General features: G+C 52.2%; 1 protein-coding gene and 1 pseudogene across 4 annotated transcripts in view; both read left to right on the top strand.

Annotated features, from left to right (window-relative positions):
• Positions 1-19,757, top strand: part of LSS (lanosterol synthase) — a 36,058-nt gene extending 16,301 nt beyond the window's left edge. For 2 of the 3 annotated variants that reach the window (XM_030806083.1, XM_030806082.1), the window contains exons 12-22: positions 234-290; positions 1,367-1,438; positions 2,698-2,748; positions 3,419-3,568; positions 4,220-4,316; positions 5,007-5,112; positions 14,794-14,859; positions 15,306-15,386; positions 16,486-16,656; positions 18,249-18,327; positions 18,956-19,757. In XM_030806083.1, coding sequence (XP_030661943.1) covers positions 234-290; positions 1,367-1,438; positions 2,698-2,748; positions 3,419-3,568; positions 4,220-4,316; positions 5,007-5,112; positions 14,794-14,859; positions 15,306-15,386; positions 16,486-16,656; positions 18,249-18,327; positions 18,956-19,087 — 1,062 coding nt within the window. In that variant the 3' untranslated portion in view covers positions 19,088-19,757. The remainder of the gene's footprint in view (positions 1-233; positions 291-1,366; positions 1,439-2,697; positions 2,749-3,418; positions 3,569-4,219; positions 4,317-5,006; positions 5,113-14,793; positions 14,860-15,305; positions 15,387-16,485; positions 16,657-18,248; positions 18,328-18,955) is intronic. The other variant, XM_030806084.1, reaches the window with a different exon arrangement.
• A 261-nt stretch (positions 19,758-20,018) lies between these two features.
• Positions 20,019-21,484, top strand: LOC101177880 (annotated as a pseudogene). The gene has a single exon (XR_180292.3). The product of XR_180292.3 is annotated as an uncharacterized LOC101177880 (transcript).
• The last annotated feature ends 1,162 nt before the right edge of the window (positions 21,485-22,646 follow it).

Raw genomic sequence — 22,646 nt, 5'->3', positions numbered from 1 at the left:
GAAGAAAGGGAGGGCTCTCCGAGTCTCCCCGACCTGTGTCTGCCTGCAGGGCTCAGCCTTCCCTGAGGCCCTTGTCAGCCATGAGGGGTGCCCAGGGCTCAGAGCCTGAGGCTGAGTGTTGGCTGGGTGGGAGCCCCCACACCCGGCCCTCAGGCGCCCATTGCATCCTGGAGGCAGTGGCTGGGAGTGGGAGGGGCTGCACCTGCTGCTGTAACACCGTCCTTTGTGTGTAGGGCACCAACGGCTCACAGATCTGGGACACCGCATTCGCCATCCAGGCTCTGCTTGAGGTTCGTGGCTCCTTCTCTTTTCTCAGCCTCAGCTGACCTTCCTGTGCACGTGAGCCCATGCATCCACCTGAGGGCAGCACTGCTGGCCACACACTTGCCACTCCTTGATACTTCCAGTGACCTGGCCTCTGGCTTCAGATGGTCGTGCTGTGGAGGGGGCGGCCTTGGCCAGCAGCCTTGGGTGTTGGGCTGGGTGGGGGGCCTTGGGAGGGCAGGGGCTGGAGGCCGTGTGAGAAGGGGAGCCTGGTGAAGGCTGTTTCTGAGAGTGCAGGCAGGAGTGGGACTCCAGGCTCTTCTTAGAACTGGAACTGCTCGGGCCAGTCACGGTGGCTCACACCTGTAATCCCAGCACTTTGGGAGGCCAAAGGCTGGTGGGGGTGGTGGATCACGAGGTTGGGAGTTCAAGACCAGCCTGGCCAAGATGGTGAAACCCCATCTCTACTAAAAATACACAAAAACTAGCCAAGCGTGGTGGTGGCACCTGTAATCCCAGCTACTTGGGAGGCTGAGGCAGAGAATTGCTTGAAGCTGGGAGGTGGAGGGTGCAGCGAGCTGAGATTGTGCCACTGCACTTCAGCCTGGGCAACAGAGCGAGACTCTGTCTCAAAAAAAAAAAAAAAAAAGAAGAACTGGAACTTTTTGTTCCAGTTTATTATGGGCATTCTCCAGCTAGTACTGGAGAAAAACAAGAGTGGATTTTTATGCTGGTGGGAATGAGGTCGGTGGGATTCTGAAGGTGTTTCTGGAGAGCCCTGAGGGCTGGGCCACACAAAGGGCCTGCCCATGCAGGGTGCTGGAGACCCTCTGGGCATAGATGCTGGCCAGGCGGGTGGGTGCTGGCATCCATAAATGGTCTCTTCTGCGCCCTTCCATCTTCAGTCATATCTCATGGACTTTTGCTTTTTTGTCTTTAAAGGTAAGTGCAGCAAGAAACCCTGGCACTCTCTGGAGACGTCTGCCAGTTTGATTCTGGTTCCCAGTGGGGGCAGGATGTGGCCACGACCATCAGGAAACCATCTCAGCCATGCTGGCCATGCAAGGGCAGCTGAGCCTCTCTGTCCTGCTGTCTCTTCCAGGCGGGTGGGCACCACAGGCCCGAGTTTTCGTCCTGCCTACAAAAGGCGCATGAGTTCCTCAGGCTCTCGCAGGTGAGGCCGGTGCCTGGGGCTCTGAGGGGGCTGAAGAGGGGGATCAGGGCTGGGAGCTCCTGCAGGCAGAAGCGCCCACCTCACCTCCACCCTGCCCTATTTCCTGCACTGGTGTTTCAGGTCACCCCCACCCTCCCATCCCCTCCCTAGCCCCCGCTCCATCTACCAGTCCTCCTCGGGCTGGCCTCACCTGGGGCAGCTCTCTGAGGCCTGCAGGGTGCTGGGGGTGCTGGCAGTTTCTGCGTCCTGCTCATGTTGGAGCCACTGTGTGCAGGGGCCAGGCACGGGCAGGGGCTGTGTACCCTGAGCTGCACAGCCTACATGGCACCTCCATGTCTCTGAAGCACCTTCTGCCCATGGAGGTGACGCCAGCCTGTGGACTTTCCCTCCTGAGACTGCAGCAAAAGCCCCGGTCCATCCTGCCAGATCAGCTGCCCACAGACCCTGCCCGAGCCCCTGGTTTGACCTCAGTGTCTCTCACACGTGCCTGCACCCCAGTCTGCAGCCACAGTCATCCCATACATGCGCCCTCCCATGTCTCCCACACCCTATCCCGGCCACAGCCTCAGCCAGTGTCCCTCTGCCTGGAACCACTGCCCCACAGCCCCATCTCCCTCCCTTCAGCTCTCACCAGGACATTGTTCTGCAGGGCTTCTGGGTCTTCCTGGCCTCCGTGTGGCCAAGGCTGGCACCCATCTTGGGCTCAAGCAGAGGAGGGGCATTGTCCTGCTGTGCCTGCCCCAACGGCGGCCTGCTCCTGCTCCTGCCTCCTGCCTAGGACTTGCCCTGGGTGATGGGGACTTGGGGTGGCTGACTGAACCCTGCTGCACTCCAGGCCTCTTCCCTTCTCACTGAGGTGAGAGAGGCAGCCCAGGAGCTGAGGTCCACGGAGCTGGGGTTGTTCAGGAGGCAGCGGGGGCCCCTGGCACAGAGCACGCCGGCAGAGACCTGGGCCCCCTCCCTGCCTTCTGGCCAGTGGGGAGATCACAGGGAAGTCAGGTGCTGACTCCCAGTCCCGTCTGGGCTGGTTTCAGCCCTCGCTGGCCAGTCACGTTTCCTAGCAGCTGTGGGTGGTGAGCTGAACAGGTGCGGGCCCTCGGGCGCCTCGCAGCACTAGTGGTCGCTGTGGCCGGCAGAGTAAGCTCCCAGGCACGTTCTGCCTCTCCACTCCTGCCCAGTCTGTCTCAGTGATGTCCCAGATGGGGACGTCCTGTGGTGACGTGTTCTCTGCTTCCACATTTGCCCTCGATGCTGCCCAGGTCCCAGATAACCCTCCCGACTACCAGAAGTACTACCGCCAGACGCGCAAGGTATGCGGGAGCCAGCCCCATCCTTGCCCCATCCCCCAGGGGAGGCCGCCCTCAGCAGGGTGGGTCCTTTCCTCTGAAGGGGGGCTCCTCCCTGGGGGACTCCTCCCTTGGCGTCTTTGGGTGTCCTGCTGCGGTAGATGCCTGGCGTAGGGGCTTATGCCTCATGTTGCTGAGCTGCCTGGCACATGGGGGCACAGTTGGCTTGCACACACGGCCGTGCCTCAGAGCGGTTCTGGTGGTCACGGCACACACAGGCTTCAGAAGGACAGCCAAAGTGTAGCCAGTGTGTCCGGGGAAGGCAGAGGAAAGAAGTAGACCTCAGAGCCGGTGTGGGCTGTGACGACAGGTGCAGGCTTGAAATTAGGCATGGACACAGCTGCTGCTGCCTGTTTACAATGGGGGTGAGGGGCACCTGGGCCCCATCCTGTCCGTCGTGAGATCTGCAGGTGTTGAGGGTGTGAGCTGCACCCCTGAGGGTCCCTGTGCTGGATCTGGAGGTCTGTCTGGATGTACCCAGCTTGGGGCCCTGGCTGCACCCACACCTTTGGTGGATGGGCCCCTGCCCTCACTGGGTGCTCTGTGGTGGGGAGGGATGCGTGCGGCTGTGGGGAAGTTCTGAGGACTGGGGTGTGGACACCCTCAGCCTGGGGTCACGGCTTGTGCTCTGCAGGGTGGCTTCTCCTTCAGTACGCTGGACTGTGGCTGGATCGTTTCTGACTGCACGGCTGAGGCCTTGAAGGCTGTGCTGCTCCTGCAGGAGAAGTGTCCCTATGTCACCGAGCACATCCCCCGAGAACGGCTGTGCGATGCTGTGGCTGTGGTAAGGCTGTGGTCCCAGCAGCCCTGTCCATACCTCGTGTCCTGCAGATGAGCTGCGTGCTCACTTCCACTCCTGTGGGCTCCAGCCCAGCACACACTCCGGCCAGGCCGTAGGAGCTTGTCCTTGGATGGTGTCTATGTGTGGAGAACAGTGAGCTCTGGTTGGACCCCTAGGGGCCTTGCTGGGCTGTGTGCACAGGGCCCTGCACTGCGGAGCTGGTGTCCAGCCCAGCCGCCGATACTTGCGGGAGCCGGTGTGGCCCCCAAGGTTTCTCTCTGGTGGTTTCCACTGGGTGTCTGAGGAAGGAATTTGTTGGTTTTGGTGCCACATCCTTTCAGCACATCTGGCTTTTGTGTGTGTTTCCCAGTGGAGACCCTGCCCTATTCTGGCAGCACACACTTGGTTTCTAAGTCATGGGCACGTGTGGGGGCATGTTCCCTGGTGGCTGTGCATGGAGGCCCTGATGAATGAGGTTGCAGCTGCTTTTTGGGGCACCCGAGGGCTTGGTTAACGTGGAAGTCGGCTCTCCGCCCTGTTCCTGCGCCGTCGGTTGTCAGCCCTAGTGTTGCCTCTAGAGAGTTCCGCTGTGGCCTGGACGCCTGTGTGTGCTCAGCACGTGGGCGAATTCTGGGGTGCGGTCTGTGATTTCAGCTGCTGAACATGAGAAATCCCGATGGAGGGTTCGCCACCTACGAGACCAAGCGTGGGGGGCACTTGCTGGAGCTGCTGAACCCCTCAGAGGTCTTCGGTGAGTGGCCGGCCAGCACTGCGGTACCCAAACCTGGGGGCCAGCTTTTCCCCCTTGCCCGAGGCTGCAAGGGCCCAGGTTCACCGGCAGATCTTTCTGGAGCCCTCCCTCAGCCCAGGCTGTTCTGCACTCCTCCATCCCCGGGGGTGGCAGGATCCTTGTGTTGTGGATAGGAGGGCATCACGTCAGACCTAGGGGACAGTGGAGGGTTCCAGTGAGATCTACAGCCTGGGCTGGTTCCTGCTCAGTCCACAGGGCTTGTGTTCTGTGGAGGCTGCTGTGCATCCAGAGCGCCTACAGGGAGGTGTCTGTGGGGACTGTGGGGACCCATGCCATAGGCAGTAGGCTGCTGTGTGTGCATGGTTGCCACTGTGCTGGTCTTGGGGGAGGATCTCAGCCCTGGTCCACCTCTGGGCACCTCACATACCCACCTTCCTGGTCCCCTCCACATCACACATGGCTTTTTGGGGTGGGGTCGCAGCTTTCTGCTGTATTCCCCTCATCTTTGCTCTCACGTAGCACGGGTGTGTGTCCTGGGCCAGCCAGTGTTTGCTCTGGAGGTTGGTCAGGGAGGCAGTGTCCAGGCCCGGGCTCACTGCAACACTCTTGCTTGTTGTGATAGCACGTGAGCTGCAGGCCCTGGGCAGCCAGGGTGAAACTCAACACTTGGTTCTTCCCTCCCTTTCCCAGGGGACATCATGATTGACTACACCTATGTGGAGTGCACCTCGGCCGTGATGCAGGCACTTCAGTATTTCCAAAAGCATTTCCCGGACCACAGGGCAGCAGAGATCAGGTAAGGAGGGCCTCAGCCCAGGATGCTCTGCCACTCAGTGTGGGGGCTGCCAAGTCGGGGGCCAAGACCCAGATGCATCATTCTGTAACACAGGCCCCTGGCGGCCCATCTCAGAAACGAAACTCATGGAAACATGCAAGAGGCTTCAGATGTTGTGGAATCCAGTCATATGCCCTAAAGTATACAAAATATCTGTTAGGGGCTCAGAATAGCACAATTATAATACAAAAATGGATTTTCTCTCTCTTTTAATAATGTTAAGAAGACATCACATACCTAACTCCACCGGTGTCCCAGTAGCGGTTTTTAAGTAACCTTTTCTGTTGAAGGGTAGCAAGTATTCAGAAAAGTGTACAGGTTGATCTTGAAGCAAACAGGAAGTGAACAGTGCCAGCATTAGACATGGTGACGCCACCAGAGCCCTCAGCCCTCCCGATGACAGGGCCGCGCACATGCCTGCCAGGTCGTGGGTTTCTGTTGCTCGCTTTGAACCTTGTCTAAGTGGACTCCTGAGGTGTGGAATTCATGTTGCCTTCTCTTGCTCTCCTGCTTGCGGTTAGTCAGGTGGCCCGGGTAACAGCAGCGTTCTCTCCCTCGGGCCTTCGGTTAAACACAGATGCTGCACTATCCAGCTGCCTGTTCTCAGCACCCAGGAGGATTTCAGTCTGGGTTATTATGAAGTGTCTACTGTGAACACTCTTGTACTTATCTTTTGAGGTCACTTGGGTACCCATTTCTCGTGGTCACGTACCTAGGAGTGGCATTGCTGTGTTAGAGGGTACGTTATAGGGTATGTGATTTTTGTAGGTTCTTTATCCTATTACGATTACATTTTTTTACTTTTGTTAAACCTGGTGTAGACTCACCTTGGTCACAATGCACTGTCCTTTTTATATATTACTAGATTCAATTTGAAGAATATTTTGTTAGGATTTTAGCAACTCTGGTTAAAAGAGACACTGGTCTTTAATTTTTTTTTTTTCTTTTTAATGTTTTTGTCAGGTTTTCCTGTTAAGATGATGCTGGACTCAGAAAAGCAGTTGGAAAGTGCTTTTAAAATACTCTTTGGAAGAATTTATGTAATATTCATAATCTTTCTTCCCTAAATGTTTGGGAAAAATTGCCGGAAATGCCAGTTGGGCCTGGAATTTTCTTTCAGAAAAGGTTTTAAATTAGAAGTTCAATTTCTTTCTTTCTTTTTTTTTTTTTTTGAGATGGGTTCTAGCTCTGTCACTCAGGCTGGAGTGCGGTGTAATTTATTTAATAGTTTATAGGACTGAGCAGATTTTCCATTTTTTTTTTTTTTTTTTTTTTTTTTTGAGACGGAGTCTCACTCTGTCGCCCAGGCTGGAGTGCAGTGGCGCAATCTCGGCTCACTGCAAGCTCCGCCTCCCAGGTCCACGCCATTCTCCTGCCTCAGCCTCTCCGAGTAGCTGGGACTACAGGCCCCACCACCACGCCCGGCTAATTTTTTGTATTTTTTAGTAGAGATGGGGTTTCACCGTGGTCTTGATCTCCTGACCTCGTGATCCGCCTGCCTCGGCCTCCCAAAGTGCTGGGATTACAAGCGTGAGCCACCGCGCCCGGCCAGATTTTCCATTTTTGTATCAGTCTGGGGAGTCTTCCCGTTTCCACTCAGCTTTATACAGATTCGCTCAAAGTTGTTCAGTGTCCTCTTGGATGGCTCTGAGCCCAACGTTGACGTCCTCTTCTTCCTTCTGAGAATCTTATACTGATCTTTTGAAAAAAAAAAATCTTAGTCTTTGATTCTGTTTTTAAAGAGACTTTATTTTTGGTTTCATCAATTTCTATTGTTTGTTATTTTCTTTCTTTCTTAATTTTTTTGAGACGGATTCTTGCTCTATTGCTCAGGTTGGAGAGCAGTGGCATGATCTCAGTTCACTGCAACCTCCGTCTCCTGGGTTCAAGCGATTCTCCTGCCTCAGCCTCCTGAGTAGCTGGGATTACAGGTGCTCACCACCACGCCTGGCCAATTTTTTGGTATTTTTATTAGAGACAGGGTTTTACCATGTTGGCCAAGCTGGTCTTGAACTCCTGACCTCAGGTGATCCGCCTTCCTTGGCCTCCCAAAGTGCTGGGATTACAGGTGTGAGCCACCACACTGGCCTTTGTTATTTTCTTTCTCCTTTATTTTTCTAACTTGAATACTTAGATATTTGATTTTCAGGCTTTTATTGAAATATACACTTGAGGCTATAAATGAGTTTTGATATATCATTCAATTAAATGTGTTTTCTGGTGCTTGCTGCGGTAGCACAGATACTAAAAGTGTTTTCTGTTTCTACTGTTCTTCTCAGGCCCATGAGTTATGTGGGAGTATGCTGCTTCATTTACAATCTGAGAATGTTCTCGTGTGGTTTTTTTGGAAGCCGTGGATGGAGCAGGGGTTTTCTTGTGCTTCACAGGTGCAGCTAGGAGGGCACTGTGTTCAGGGTCTTCCCTTGGCCATGGCCATGCTGCTCTGCGGCGTGAAGTGGGCGTGAGTTGTCCTCAGCCACATTTAGAGAATTGGCCTTTTAAAAAATAGATCGTCTTTTAAAAATCACTGTAATAAAAGTAAAGCAGGTTCTTTGCAAACAAGACTTGCAAAATACAGAGAAGTGCAAAGAAGAAGCTAAGTCGCCCCTCCTCGCCCTTGAAGGAGAATCTGCTGTTGCTGTTTGGTCTCCACATTTCCATGGCGGCTTGCTGCCCCTTTCACGCCTGGACCACTTTGTGCCTGGTGAGGTTTCTAAAAGCCCCACCATTGAGCGCACTCCTCCAACACGAGCAGTAATGGCACAGGTGTGTGTCTTTTTACTCAGTAGCCTCTGGGTTATTTTTCAGTTTTCATTGTTGTTTTTTAGCTTTTCCCCATTTTAACCTTACCTGGTATTTTCTTGTTAAATATTTATTCATGACCATTATTATTCCCTAGAGCCACATGGCTTGGGGTCCGCCTGCCTGGGTCAGCCCCCATCCCTGCCCCTTCTGGCTGTCTGACCTGGCCTGGTGACTTCTCTGCTCATCTCTCTCCCTGCCTGGGTGGGCAAGAGTACAGCCTCACAGAGTGGTGGGATTGTGTGAGATGCCGCAGGGAAGCACATGTCAGCTGTTGTCACTGTGTAGAACAATGCGTCCTGGATGTGGCCCGCAGGGGAGCATTGGTGACTTAGTCACGGGTTTCCTCTGCATTTCTTTGGTGACTTCCAAGCTAGAACATTCTTTTTTTGTTTATTTGTTTGAAGCAGGGTCTCACTCTGTTACCCAGGCTGGAGTGCAGTAGCAAAATCATGGCTCACCACAGCCTCAAACTCCTGGGCTCAAGCAATCCTCCCACCTCAGCCTCCTGAGTAGCTGGGACTACAGGTGCATACCATCACCCATGGCTAATTTTTTAAATGTTTCATATTTTTAAAATGTTGCTCAGGCTGGTCTTGAACTCCTGGCCTCGAGCAATCCTCCCACCTCTGCCTCCCCAAATGCTGGGATTACAGAGTGAGCCACCACACCCAGCCATTTTTAAAATTTTCACCAGGATCTTTTTTCTTTCATTTTGAAGCACAGTAAGTATTTGTGTATTATGTTACAGATATTTTCCCCTCAATTTCTTTGTTCTTTTTATCTCTTTAGGGAGTATGAACATAAGTTTTAAACTTTTAAATAGTTAAATATATTAGTCTGATTTTTATGTTAAGATTTTAAACTTGCCGGCCGCAATGGCTCACGCCTGTAATCCCAGCACTTTGGGAGGCCGAGGCAGGTGGATCAGAAGGTCAGGAGATCGAGACCATCCTGGCTAACACAGTGAAACCTCGTCTACTAAAAATACAAAAATTAGCCGGGTGTGGTGGCGGGTGTCTGTAGTCCTAGCTGCTCGGGAGGCTGAGGCAGGAGAATGGCGTGAACCCGGGAGGCGGAGCTTGTAGTGAGCCAAGATGGCGCCACTGCACTCCAGCCTGGGCAAGAGTGCAAGACAACGTCTCAAAAAAAAAAAAAAAAAAAAAGATTTTAAACTTACCTAGAGAGTTTTTGAGATACAGTTTGGAGTTGCCAGTTACTTTAACACTATTTATATGGAATATTCTATTTTACTACACAGACTTAAATTCTCCCCTAAATTCACAAATTTATAGAAAAGTTACAAAAATAGTGAAAAGTGCTCCTGTTTACTCTGACTAGGATTCTTTAGTGGGTGGCACCCTACCCTGAGGGCTTCATTGCCTGTCCTTCCTCATGATCCAGGCTCTACCCTCAGGGCTTCATGACCTGTCCTTCCTCATGATCGAGGCCCTACCCTGAGGGCTTCATTGCCTGTCCTCCCACATGATCCAGGCTCTACCCTGAGGACTTCATGACCTGTCCTCCCGCATGATCCAGGCTCTACCCTCAGGGCTTCATGACCTGTCCTTCCTCATGATCCAGGCTCTACCCTGAGGGCTTCATTGCCTGTCCTTCCTCATGATCCAGGCTCTACCCTGAGGGCTTCATTGCCTGTCTTTCCATGTGATCCAGGCTCTACCCTGAGGGCTTCATGACCTGTCCTTCCACATGATCCAGGCTCTACCCTCAGGGCTTCATTGCCTGTCCTTCCTCATGATCCAGGCTCTACCCTCAGGGCTTCATGACCTGTCCTTCCTCATGATCCAGGCTCTACCCTCAGGGTTTCATGACCTGTCCTTCCTCATGATCCAGGCTGTACCCTCAGGGCTTCATGACCTGTCCTCCCACATGATCCAGGCTCTACCCTCAGGGCTTCATGACCTGTCCTTCCTCATGATCCAGGCTCTACCCTCAGGGGTTCATGACCTGTCCTTCCTCATGATCCAGGCTCTACCCTCAGGGCTTCATGACCTGTGCTTCCACATGATCCAGGCTCTACCCTCAGGGCTTCATGACCTGTCCTTCCTCATGATCCAGGCTCTACCCTCAGAGCTTCATGACCTGTCCTTCCTCATGATCCAGGCCCATTCTTTCTTGAACCATTGGAGAGGAATTTGCAGATAGGATGTACCTCTAACTGCCTGAGTATTTCTTAGCAGGTGTATTCTTTTGTGCAAGTGTAAGTCAGAATTATTATGTTGATGAAATACTAATCTGCAGGCCTAATTGTTCCAATAATGTCCTTTATGGCAAAATTTTCCCTCAAGCTTTAATCCAGTATCATGGGTTGCATTTGTTTATTTTTAATTATTTTTCTTTTCTTTTTCTGTTTTCCTTACCCTTCTCACTGTGCACGTGGGTTGCATTTAGTTATCACATTGACACCCTTTTAACCTGGAATAATTCCTTAATCTTTCCTTGTGTTCGATGACTTTGTCATTTTTGAATTGTTCAGCAAGTTATTTTGTAGAATATCCTCAGTGTTTTTTTTCTGGTGTCTCGTGATTAGATTCAGGTTATGAAGTTGTACATTTTTGTCAGGAAGATTGCAGAAGAAATGGGGCCTTCTCCTGCACCTTACCAGGAAGCACGTGTCAACTTTGATCCCTTGATTAAGGTGATGACCACTATACTTAGTTTCTCCACTATGAAGTTGCTTTTTTTTTTCTTTAGGGGGAAACAGTTTTAGACTATGTAAATGTCCTATTTCTCATCATACTTATACCTGTTAGTGTTAGCATTTGATGATGATTCTTGCCTGAATCAATTATTTGCATAATACTTACAAAATTATCATTCCTTCCATATGTATTAGTTGGTGTTCTTCCAAAAGCTTTTCCTTTGCCTCCGTTTATTTATTTATCACTGTGGACTCATAGATTCTTATGCAATTGATTTTGATTCTGATCTCATAGCTAGACAATTTTGCTAAACTTTTAAAAAAATTTATGTACTTTATCTTTTATAGCAGCTTTAAATTTACAGAAAATTTGAGTGGAAGATGCAGTGTTCCCATAAAGCCGCTAACTCCTCGCACTTTCCATCAATACTATATTTAGTATTGTCCCCAATACTAACATCTTGCATTAAAGTGGTGCATTTGCTACAGTTGATGAGTCAACATTCATAAATTATTATCGTCCAGAGTCCATTGTTTACATTCAGGTTCCTCTTCATGTTGTTCATTCTGTGGTTTCACAGATGTGTGATGCATGTGCCCACCACTGCAGTGTCACACAGGATTTCACTGCCCCAGAGTCCTCTGCACTGTCCCCGCCTCTGGAACCCCTTAGTAGCAAACACTGATATTTTTACTGTCTCCATAGTTTTGCCTTTTCAGACTGACCTCTTTCACTTAGTAATAAGCATTTAAGATTCCTGAGTCTCTGTCTATGGCTCAGTAGCACATTTCTTTTTAGTGCTGAATAATATTCCATTGTCTGGATGTACCACAGTTTATTCATTCACCTACTAAGGTGAATGTCTTGCTTGCTTCCAAGTTTTGGCAAGTATGAATAAAATTGCTATCAATGTTAGCGTGCACGTAAGTTTTCAGCTCATTTGGGTAAATGCCAAGAAGCGTGATTGCCGAGTCCTATGGTAAGAGTGTGTTTAGTTCTGTAAGAAGCTGCCAAACTGTATCTTAAGTGGCTGCACGTTTGCGTTTCCACCAGCAATGATGAGCGTTCTGTTGCTCCACATCCTCACCAGCATCTGCTGTTGTGTTTTGGGTTTTAGCCTTTCTAAGAGGTGTCTGTAGTGGTATCTCCTTGTTTCAATTTGCAATTCCCTAATGGCATTATGTTAAAATCTTGTTATATAGTTATTTGCCATCTGTATATCTTTTTCAGTGACGTGTCCTTTAAAGTCTTTGGCTCATTTTTAAATTAAGTTTTCTTATTGTTGAGTTTTAGTTCTTCATATATTTTGGCTGCCAGTCCTTTATCAGATATGTCTTTCGCAAATATTTTCTGCCTGTCTGTGTCTTGTCTTTTCATTCTATTAACAGTATCTTTTGGAGAGCCAGTTTTCATTTCAAGGAAGTCCATGTTTTCATTTCAAGGAAGTCCAGCTTTCATGTATCATGTTTTTGGTGTTGTATCTAAAAAGTTACTGCCAAGCCCAAGGGTACCTAGATTTTTTCCTGTGTTATATTCTAGGATTTTTTAAGTTTTGCATTCTACGTCTAGGTCTATGATTCATTTTGAGTTAACTTTTGTGAAGAGTTTATGGTTCGTGTCTAGATTTTTTTTTTTTTTTTTGGCATGACGATGTCCAGTTGTTTCGGCACCATCTGTCAAGAAGGCTGTTTTTGGGTCTTTTTGTTGCCTTTGTTTCTTTGTAAAAAATCAGTTGACTGCATTTGCATGGGTCTATTTCTGAGCTCTCTGTTCTGTTCCATTGATCTGTTTGTTCTCACCAGTCCCACACTGTCTTGGTTCCTGTAGCTCTGTAGTATTGAAGTTGGTTACCATCAGTGTTCTCACTTTAGTGTTCTCTTTCAATAGTGTTTTGACTATTCTGGCTTTTTTTCCCTCTCCATATACATTTTAGAATCAGTTTGTCGATAGTTTACAAAATAACTTGCTGAGACTTTGGTTGGGATTACATTGAATCTGTAGCTCAAGTTGGAAAGATCTTTTATTTCTTTCATCAGAATTTTGTAGTTTTCATCATATCTTGTACATATTTTGTTGTTTATACCTAAGGATTTCATTTTTTTGGTGCTAATGTAAATGGCATTGTGTTTTAAATGTCAAAATCTAATTGTTCATTGCTGGTAGGAAAACAATTGACTCTTTTTTTTTTAAGGGATGCAGTCTTACTCTGTTGCCCAGGCAGAGTGCATTGGTGCCATCATAGCTCACTGCAGCCTCAAACTCCTGGGCTTAAGGAATCCTCCTGTCTCAGCCTCCTGAGTAGCTAGGACCACAGGCATGTGCCACTACGCTCAGCTAATTTTTAAATTTTTTTGTAGAGATGGGATCTTGCTCTGTTGCCCAGGCTGGTCTCAAATCCCTTGTTTGCTTTGAGATGATTATATATTTGTGTCCTTTGTTAATTTAGAGGATTATTATGGATTTTTCTAATGTTAAGACACCTTTGTATTTCTGAGATAGACCTTAGTATTGGTCTATATTTAAGACAGTGTTCAGTTTCTCAGTTGTTGTTTAAAATGAGACGGAGTCTCACTCTGTCTCCCAGGCTGGAGTGCAGTGGCACAATCTCGGCTCACTGCAAGTTCTGCCTCCCGGGTTCACGCCGTTCTCCTGCCTCAGCCTCCCGAGTAGCTGGGACTACAGGTGCCTGCCATCATGCCCAGCTAATTTTTTGTATTTTTAGTAGAGACGGGGTTTCACGGTGTTAGCCAGGATGGTCTCGATCTCCTGACCTCGTGATCCGCCTGCCTCGGCCTCCCAAAGTGCTGGGATTACAGGCATGAGCCACCGCGCCCGGCCAGTTTCTCAGTTTTAATTTAGAGTTTTGCATCTGTGTTCATGAGTGAGCCTGAAATTTTCACTTTTCCATATCTTATTTCTCTGGGTTCCTAGAATGAGCTAGAGAGTGTTCCTCCTTTCTATTCTCTGGAAGAGTTTGTGTGAGATTAGAATGAGTGTGTCTGATAATTTAGTTGCATTCATTTATAAAATTCCTAGGCCTAGAGTTTATTTTCTGGGAAAAGTTTACATTTTGACTCATTCTTTTAGTAGTTTTAGGACTGTTTAGGTTCTCTATTTCTTGATTGAGGCAGTTTTGATAAGTTAACTTTTCTAATTTGTAGATTTTTTCTCTAAGTTTGCAAATGTAATACATAAAATTTTCTTGTCATTTCTCACCATATCTGTAGTTCTATCCTTTTATTGCTAATATTACTAATTTGTACTTTGACTGTTTGTATTTGTTACCTGTTGCCGAGTAACAATATTGATACAAACATAGTGGCTTAGAACAACACACATTGAATACTTCACCGTTTCTGTGTGTCAGAAGTCCAGGCGCGGCCTCGTGGGTCGTCCTCTGCCTCAGGGTCTCTCCGGGCTTCAGTCAGGGTCTTAGCCAGGACTCGGGTCTCGCCTGAGCTTCCAGTGAGGAAGGATCTGCCTCTGAGCGCACAGGGTCCTCGGCACGATCCCATTCCTCAGCTGGAAGCTGCCGACTGCCGTTTGCTGCGGGGGCCTCTCTAGATGGCATCTTCACAAAAGCGAGAAGGGAGAGTTGGTAGAGGGAGTCTGCTGGCACCATGGGAGTCGCGTTCACACAGACCTCGGTCCCAGGACCCACACCCATCAACCCTGCCTCGATCTGCTGGTTAAAGACAAGTCCCACGTCCCACAGGGTGATACTGGAGTAGACACTTCACTCCGACCTTTTCAGAGAACTGGTTATTTTTTGGAAATATCAGTTAGATGTAGGATGGGTCTTGTCTTCTGAATTTTTGTTTTCTCTCTAATTGATTTTTTCCTGTTTTTATTTAGTTCACTTTGTTGGGTTTGCTCAAGCCTGGGTCACTGGATCTCAGGGATGCTGCTCCTGTTTGCAGCTGTGTCTGCAGGGGCTTCCCAAGGCCTTGCTTTCCCCTCACGTCCCTTTCTCGGACTCTGCCAATCCGCTTCCCGCTCTGGTGTCCTGTAGTTGCTTCTTTTTAAAACCCTCATCGGTCTGTGTAAACTGTTTATTTTTATGTGGTTTTTAAGGGAGACCATTCTCATTCTTTTGAGACCCTGTAAAGGGTGGAATTGGGATAGGTAAACTGCCGTTTTACTGGAATGTTCACTGGACCAATCTCATGTGTTCCAGGGAGACCCTCACGCAGGGCTTAGAGTTCTGTCGGCGGCAGCAGAGGGCTGATGGCTCCTGGGAAGGGTGAGTGAGCCTCCGCCCGTGAGTGCAGACATGCATGGGATCCAGAGGTTTCTACTCTCACACACTGCGTTCATAAATGTTGGCTTGTATGTTGTTGCTGCACCAGAAGTTTCTGGAAGTGAGCTGCCAGCCCATGACTTCTGGGGGACCTCGTTCCTTTGTGGCATGCGTGGCCTTTGCCCCGGTGGAAATTGCTCAGTATGTTGCTGGGCGCAGCTGGGCTGCTGGGAGCGCGCTGTAGCCTGAGCGTGGCTATTCCCCTCCACCCTGTCTGCTTGCCCTTAGGGTCCAGCAGACAGAGCTGCTGTCTTCCATGGCCTTAATGCCTGAGGCACTGGAGTTGGTGGGCTGGCTGGGGCACGTGTGATTGTTGCAGAATGTGTGTTGTTTCACACACCGGCTGTGAACAGGGTGGAAGGGCTGAGGCTCTCCCTGTCTCCCTCCAGCTCCTGGGGAGTTTGCTTTACCTATGGCACCTGGTTTGGCCTGGAGGCCTTCGCCTGCATGGGGCAGACCTACCAAGATGGGTGAGTGAGTGCCTTTCCTCTGGCGGGCGGGGGTTCTCAACCCAATGCTCTGTCGTGGGTGTTTTTTGCTTTGACATTTGGTTTTAGGGTTGGTTTGTTTGTTTGTTTTTGAGATGGAGTCTCGCTCTGTCAACTGGGCTGACATGCAGTGGCATGATCCTAGCTCACTGCAGTCTCAAACTCCTGGGCTCAAGCGATTCTCCCGAGTGGCTGGGACCACAGGTGCACGCCACCACCCCAGGCTAATCCTTTAAAACTTTTATGTAGAGATGGGGTCTTGCTGTGTTGCTCACACTGGTCTGGGCTTAAGCAGTCTTCCTACCTCGGCCCTCCAGAGCGCTGGGGTTACAGGCATGAGCCAATGTGCCTGGCCTGTTTTTAATATTTTTAAACAGTGAGATAAGATCCCCGGTTGAAATGAGGATGTTTCCCTGGTCCCACAGCTCTCTAGAGCTTCCTGACATGTATGCTGGAGGGACGCTTCTGGCCTCCGGCCCCTCCAGGCACACAGATGCCTCCCAACCCTGAGTAGGAGGATTAGGGTCCAGGGCCCCGCTGGAGCGGGTTAGAAGGCAGGAGATCTCTGGCCCCAGCCTTGTCTCCAGTTGCCCCACTCTCTCAGCCCTGTCTCCAGCCGCCCCACTCTCCCAGCCCTGTCTCCAGCTGCCCCGCTCTCTCCCAGCCCTGTCTCCAGCTGCCCTGCTCTCTCCCAGCCCTACCTCCAGCTGCCCCACTGTCTCCCAGAGTCTGCAGTGTGGATGTTTAGAGGTGGGGAGCACTGTGGTTGGCTGGGTGCAGTTTGTGAGACGCTGCTCCCAAGCACTGCGGACCTCACTCAGCCTGACGTGTCCGTGAGGCCATCCGCAGTACTCTCATGTCCCTTTGTCTTCCCAGGGACTCTGGGAGGCAGGAGTATCTGTTCCCAGTTCACATCTGCAAAAGTCAAGCTCGGGTTTCAGTAGTGGCCCATGGCCCTTAGGTAGGGTGGCCCCGTAGTGCAGGCTCCTCCCCATACCCTAAGGCAGCCTACTAGGGTGAGAAGCCAGGGGTCTGGGACCTTCCTTGGTGTGATGGTGTCTCCTGTCTCTGGTCTTTGCAGGACTGCCTGTGCAGCGGTCTCCCGGGCCTGTGACTTCCTGCTGTCCCGGCAGATGGCAGACGGAGGCTGGGGGGAGGACTTTGAGTCCTGCGAGGAGCGGCGTTATGTGCAGAGTGCCCAGTCCCAGATCCACAACACATGCTGGGCCCTGATGGGGCTGATGGCTGTTCGGTGGGGACAGTGGGACCCATCCCTGAGCCTTGGGTTTGGGTAGAGGAGGGACAATCAGCTGTGAGCCAGTGGCCTGGGCTGAGTGAATGTAGAGAGGAGGGGAGGCCTGTGGGCCAGGTCAGCTGCCATTCTGGGAACAGACACCTACAAGAGCCACGTGCCTGGTTCCTGGGGCAAGAACATGGGCTGCTCTGACCAAGTGGGGCCCTGCAGAGAGGCTCGCCTCTTAGAAGTGAACCACCCACCGTTAGCAGTGTCAGTGGAAGAGCAGGCGCATCAGGGACCCATGGAAACAGCGAAGTGGGCTGTGATGAGGATGCTGCTTGCTGGTGTGGTAGTGATGACAGTCACAGCAGCTGCTCTCTGTGGCCCTCCTGTATTCACAGCTGGTGCTGAGCCACATATGTGCCAGGTGCACACACACACAGATGCATGCAGGCATGCGTGTGCACACACTGATGTGTACACACAGATGTACATGGAGACAGATGCACACACAGGTCTATGCACACACATATGCATGCACAGGCACCTGTGTCCACACACATACAGATGCACCCACAGCATCCCATCTGTGCCACACACAGACATAGGTACATGGAGACAGCTGCACATACACACAGGTCTATGCACACACGTATGCATGCACAGGCACCTGTGTACACAGATACAGATGCACCCACAGCATCCCATCTGTGCCACACACAGACATAGGTACATGGAGACAGATGCACATACACACAGGTCTATGCACACACGTATGGATGCACAGGCACCTGTGCACACATACATACAGATGCACCCGCAACATCCCGTCTGTGCCACACACAGACATAGGTACATGGAGACAGATGCACATACACACAGGTCTATGCACACACGTATGGATGCACAGGCACCTGTGTCCACACACATACAGATGCACCCGCAACATCCCGTCTGTGCCACACACAGACATAGGTACATGGAGACAGATGCACATACACACAGGTCTATGCACACACGTATGCATGCACAGGCACCTGTGCACACATACATACAGATGCACCCGCAACATCCCGTCTGTGCTGCCCTGTTAGGTTTGTGGCCATTTGGGGAATCTTCCTAAAACCCTAAAAGCTAGGGCAGGTCTGCTTGAGCAGGAGCAGCAGGGTCTAGGGGACCCCTGAGGGCAGGACAGTCAGGGACCCACAGTTGAGCTGGGCCCACTGAGCCCTGGATCCTTCTTGGTGTTTCATCCTGGCCAGCAAGTAAGCGTGAGCTCCTGTGGGTCTCCAGAGGCCCGTGAGGACCAGCGGGCCAGGTGGGAACAAGGCTTCGCATCCTCTTCAGGGGGACACCAGGGCAGGCCTGAGGAGGCCTGTGTCCCCAGCCTGTCATTGCTGTGGCTCCGCTTCTCAGGGAGCCTAGGAAGAAGGTGTGGCAAGAGCCCGAGGTGCTGGCTGCACCTGGCAGGGCCTGTGGGCGTCAGTTTAGACGCATCCATTTTCACTGAAGCATTCCAGGGTTTGCCCTTATGGTCAGCTGTGAGGGTGAGGATGATGCTGTGGGGGCATGCACGCTGGGTGTGTTTCAGCCTCCTCTTCCGCCAGGCATCCTGACGTCGAGGCCCAGGAGAGAGGAGTCCGGTGTCTGCTTGAGAAACAGCTCCCCAATGGCGACTGGCCGCAGGTATGCCACGAGGGACCTGAGCGCACAAGGCCCAGCATCAACCTCCAGTGTGCGTGGCTGTTTCCACGCTCTGTGTCCTTTTTGGGGTACTTTGGATACTTGGGAGGTGTCAACTCTGCCAGTGAATGCCAGAGTTGGTGGCAGGTCTGTGGCAGGTGATCGGGTCCTAAAGTCCAGATCTTGCTGTTTTTTCAAGTGATGCTCTGGGTGGGGGAGGAGCTGGATGGGAGAAGCCAGTGGGCAGGAAGCCCTTTTGCTCCACGACAGGCCCTCCCACTCCAGATGACCTAGTGGCCCCTCACTGAGCCAGAAGTCCCTGTGGTGTGGGTGTCATGAGGTCATGTGAGGCCGACTGCCCTCCCCTGAGATGAGGCTGAGTTGGTGGCAGCTGATGTGGTCATGAGGGGCTGGTGACCCTGGCTCAGGGTTTGCTGCAGGGCGGGGAGTCTGAGCTGGGCTGATGGTGCCATGACTGATGCGGGATGGACTACCTGCTTTCCTGTGCTCTTGCTTAATTAGCCCTTTCCAGGCTGACTCACCCACAAGCCAGCCAAGCCAACAGCCGGGTTCAGGGACTAGCCCTCAGCTGACTGGTGAAGCCTTTGTGTTTATTTCTGTGTTCTTTTAGGAAAACATTGCCGGGGTCTTCAACAAGTCCTGCGCCATCTCCTACACGAGCTACAGGAACATCTTCCCCATCTGGGCCCTCGGCCGCTTCTCCCAGCTGTACCCTGAGAGAGCCCTTGCCGGCCGCCCCTGAGAACATGCCTGCCTGCTGGGTGCCGTTTGTGCGTTCCCGTGAGGCCAAGGGGTCCTGGCCGGGTTGGGGAGCCCTCCCATAACCCTGTCTTGGGCTCCAACCCCTCAACTCCCTCACATCTCACAGATGTGAGTCTGGGGACCAGGGTGGAGGCAGGGATGGGGACAGGGTGGGTGGCTTAGACTCTTGATTTTTACTGTAGGTTCATTTCTGAGAGTAGCTTGTCGGGCTTGGGTGAGGAAGGGGGCACAGGAGCCGTGACCCCTGAGGAGGCACAGCGCCTTCCGCCACCTCTGGGCACGGCCTCCTCAAGGTAGTGAGGTTAGGAGGTGTTTTCTGACCAATAGCTAAGTTCTTGGGAGAGGAGCAGCTGCGCCTGTGTGATTCCTGAGTGTCAAGTGGGCTCTGGGCTGGGGTCGGCCCTGGGCAGGCTGCTCCTGCACCTTTTGTCTGCCGGGCTGAGGGACACGAGGGCAACCCTGTGACAATGGCATGTAGTGTGCATCTGTGAACAGCCCAGCGCGGGGCGTGCTCATGGAGCATCCTGAGGCTGTGCAGCAGGGAGCCCCATGCCCCTGGGTCGTGAGCTCGCCTGCGTATGGGGGGGTGTCATGGAGCCCCATGCCCCTGGGTCGTGAGCTCACCTGCGTATGGGGGGGTGTCATGGAGCCCCATGCCCCTGGGTCGTGAGCTCGCCTGCGTATGGGGGGGTGTCACGGAGCCTCATACCCCTGGGTTGTGAGCTCGCCTGCGTATGGGGGGGTGTCACGGAGCCTCATACCCCTGGGTTGTGAGCTCGCCTGCGTATGGGGGGGTGTCATGGAGCCCCATGCCCCTGGGTCGTGAGCTCGCCTGCGTATGGGGGAGTGTCATGGAGCCCCATGCCCCTGGGTCGTGAGCTCGCCTGCGTATGGGGGGGTGTCATGGAGCCCCATGCCACTGGGTCGTGAGCTCGCCTGCGTATGGGGGGGTGTCATGGAGCCTCATGCCCCTGGGTCGTGAGCTCGCCTGCGTATGGGGGGGTGTCATGGAGCCTCATACCCCTGGGTCGTGAGCTCGCCTGCGTATGGGGGGATGTCATGGAGCCTCATACCCCTGGGTTGTGAGCTCGCCTGCGTATGGGGGTCTGTCATGGAACATCCCAAGTCTGTGCAGCAGGGAGCCCCATGCCCCTGGGACATGAACCCACCTGCGTGGAATGCTGTTTGTGAGGTGCCTACAGGGCTTATAGTAGTCTTACGGACACAGAAATGCACAGGGGACACTTATGGACACAGAAATGCACAGGGGAGGCCGAGCATAAATGGGTGAGGGGCAGGCAGCAGTTGTCACTGCCATGGGGCACTGCTACATGCAGGGACAGCCAGCGCCCAGCCCATCACCACTCCCTGGGCTGGCTGGCAGGTATGGCACCCTGGGAGCCCGGCATATGCCCAGGGCACCCCTACAGCTGCCGCCAGTGTCATGCCCAGGCGGATGCTCTGGGCTGGAGCGAGGGCCAGGTTTTGGGTCGAGGCTTCCCCAGGCAATCCTGCGAGCTCCCTTCTAGCCTCTGACCCAGTCTGGTCTGGCTTGCATGGATGTAGGGCTTGGGATGGGAAGTTCAGGTCCTGGCTTTGCCTTTGACTGATGTGGATGAGCAGCTCACATGCTCAGGGCCATCTGAGACTGTCACTGTTGTCCCCTGGCTATTGGGAGGAGTCACTGAGAGCTTCGTTACCCCTGCTGCCTTGCTCAGGGCACACCCTGTACCTCCTCATCTGCTCTTCCTCCCCCGCCGCCGCCTCCTGGGCAAGTGGCGCTCCCTGGCCTCTTCCCCTGGCTGATCGCCCTCCCCCAGGCAGTGGAGATCCGCGTCTGGACACCCTCAGAGCCTGTCATTTCCTGCCCAGAGTCCTTCAGGGCCACCCCTCTGCCTTGGTGTGGGGTCCAGGGCTCTCACCCAGGTGCCGCGCCATCTGGGGTCTCCTGTCCAGCTCCCTTGCCCCACGTGCTGTCACTGACTCTCCTTGGGACTCGCCTGCCTGCTCAGAGCCCTGCAGGGCCTGGTCAGCTGCCTGTTGAGTGTCAGCACTTCGCTGCACCTCTTAGAACTGGGCTTTATTTTTGCTGAAGGAACTGTGTTGGGACCCTTGACATCTGTCAGGTTTGCACACGCTGTTTTCTTTCTCAGCCCACGTGTTCTCCCCCACATGGGGCAGCAGCAGGACAGAGAGTGAATCACAGAGTCTGCCCTGAGCAGAGGCTGCTGTCCCTGGGACTCCTAGCCACGGTCAGATCACTGTACACAACAGTTTTCCAGAAATGAAATGTAAATCCATTTTTATACTGAAAATGTTACTGAAAGTCACTTTTATGAGCAACTACCTTAATAAACAGACATCGACTCCCTTATCAGAAGCCTGTCACACTGTGTTTCATTTCATCCTGGGGAGAACTGCAGATTTGGGGTTTCTGGCTGTCGTACCTCACCTGCCTGTGGGGCGAGTGGGAGGCCCAGCCTGGTTTAGGGAACAGGAGTGACGTGAGGAGTAGCAGGGTGCGTCTCCAGTTACCTGAGGGAAAATAGATATTTTAAGAGATAATAGCATAGCCTATTTTAATATGTTTTAAAGGCCGTAAGCATATCTCGGAAGATAAATAAACGTGATACAATGTCCACATAGGAGGAACTTTCTTTCACTGCATTGTTTTCCTTCACAGTGGCCTTCAGGTCACAGGACGCAGCGATTCCCTGCCCTCTTCGGTGTTATTACACATGCAGGACTTCAGTGTCAGTGTCCCTGCCGTCAGTCTTCTCCTTTAGAAATCACATCCGTGTTCAATCCATTGTTTGGAGGGAGTGTATTTTTCCTGTTTCACGAAGAGGACTTTTTGTTCACAATTGCATCACAATGCAGAGGAGTCTGTTCCTCCCCCGTCGGCTTCTCGGTGCTGGGAGGGTGACCTGTCCCAGATGGCTCATCACCCTGACGTGCTCTTGACAGAGGACACCACCAAGAGGAGATGGCAGCTGGACCTGTGCAGCCTCTGTCTGAGGGGGCAGGAAAAGCTATTCAGGGCCCCGTTGGGCTCAGAGCGGGGGGCACATCTGTGACTCACCCCTCACTTCTCTCTCTGCCCTGCATCCTGGACGCCCTGCATGCCCTCGTCATTGGGCTGTGTCTGGGCACCCGTTGTCTTGATCTGAGGTGTGAGCCCTGTGGTGCAGCACCAGGCTGGTTGGGTTGTGTCAGGAACGCTCGGGGTGTAGAAACCTTTCTCCACAAAGCCTGACTCGAGACTTTCTCTCCTAGAAGGAACCTTCCCCTAATGCGGCCACCCGGGCTGAATGAAGGTGGTGTTCTCCCGGGGGCATCTGCGCCTGAGTGCCCTTGGTGGTGGTGGGTGCCCGTCACAGGGCTGGAGGTGTGGCTGGCCCACTGGGTTGTATTTTCTGGACTATGTCCCTTTCCACAAGGATGAGATGACCCATCTGTTGCATCCTGGCTGCTGATAAAACAAGACCCTCGGAGCCAAGAAACAACACTGAGGTGATTTACTTTCCCAAGTAATTGGA

The sequence above is a fragment of the Nomascus leucogenys genome, chromosome 25, assembly GCF_006542625.1.
Source record: "Nomascus leucogenys isolate Asia chromosome 25, Asia_NLE_v1, whole genome shotgun sequence".
Classification (NCBI taxonomy): Eukaryota; Metazoa; Chordata; class Mammalia; order Primates; family Hylobatidae; genus Nomascus; species Nomascus leucogenys.
Note: the sequence above shows the minus strand (reverse complement) of the source record. Positions and strands in the feature narration are given on the sequence as shown.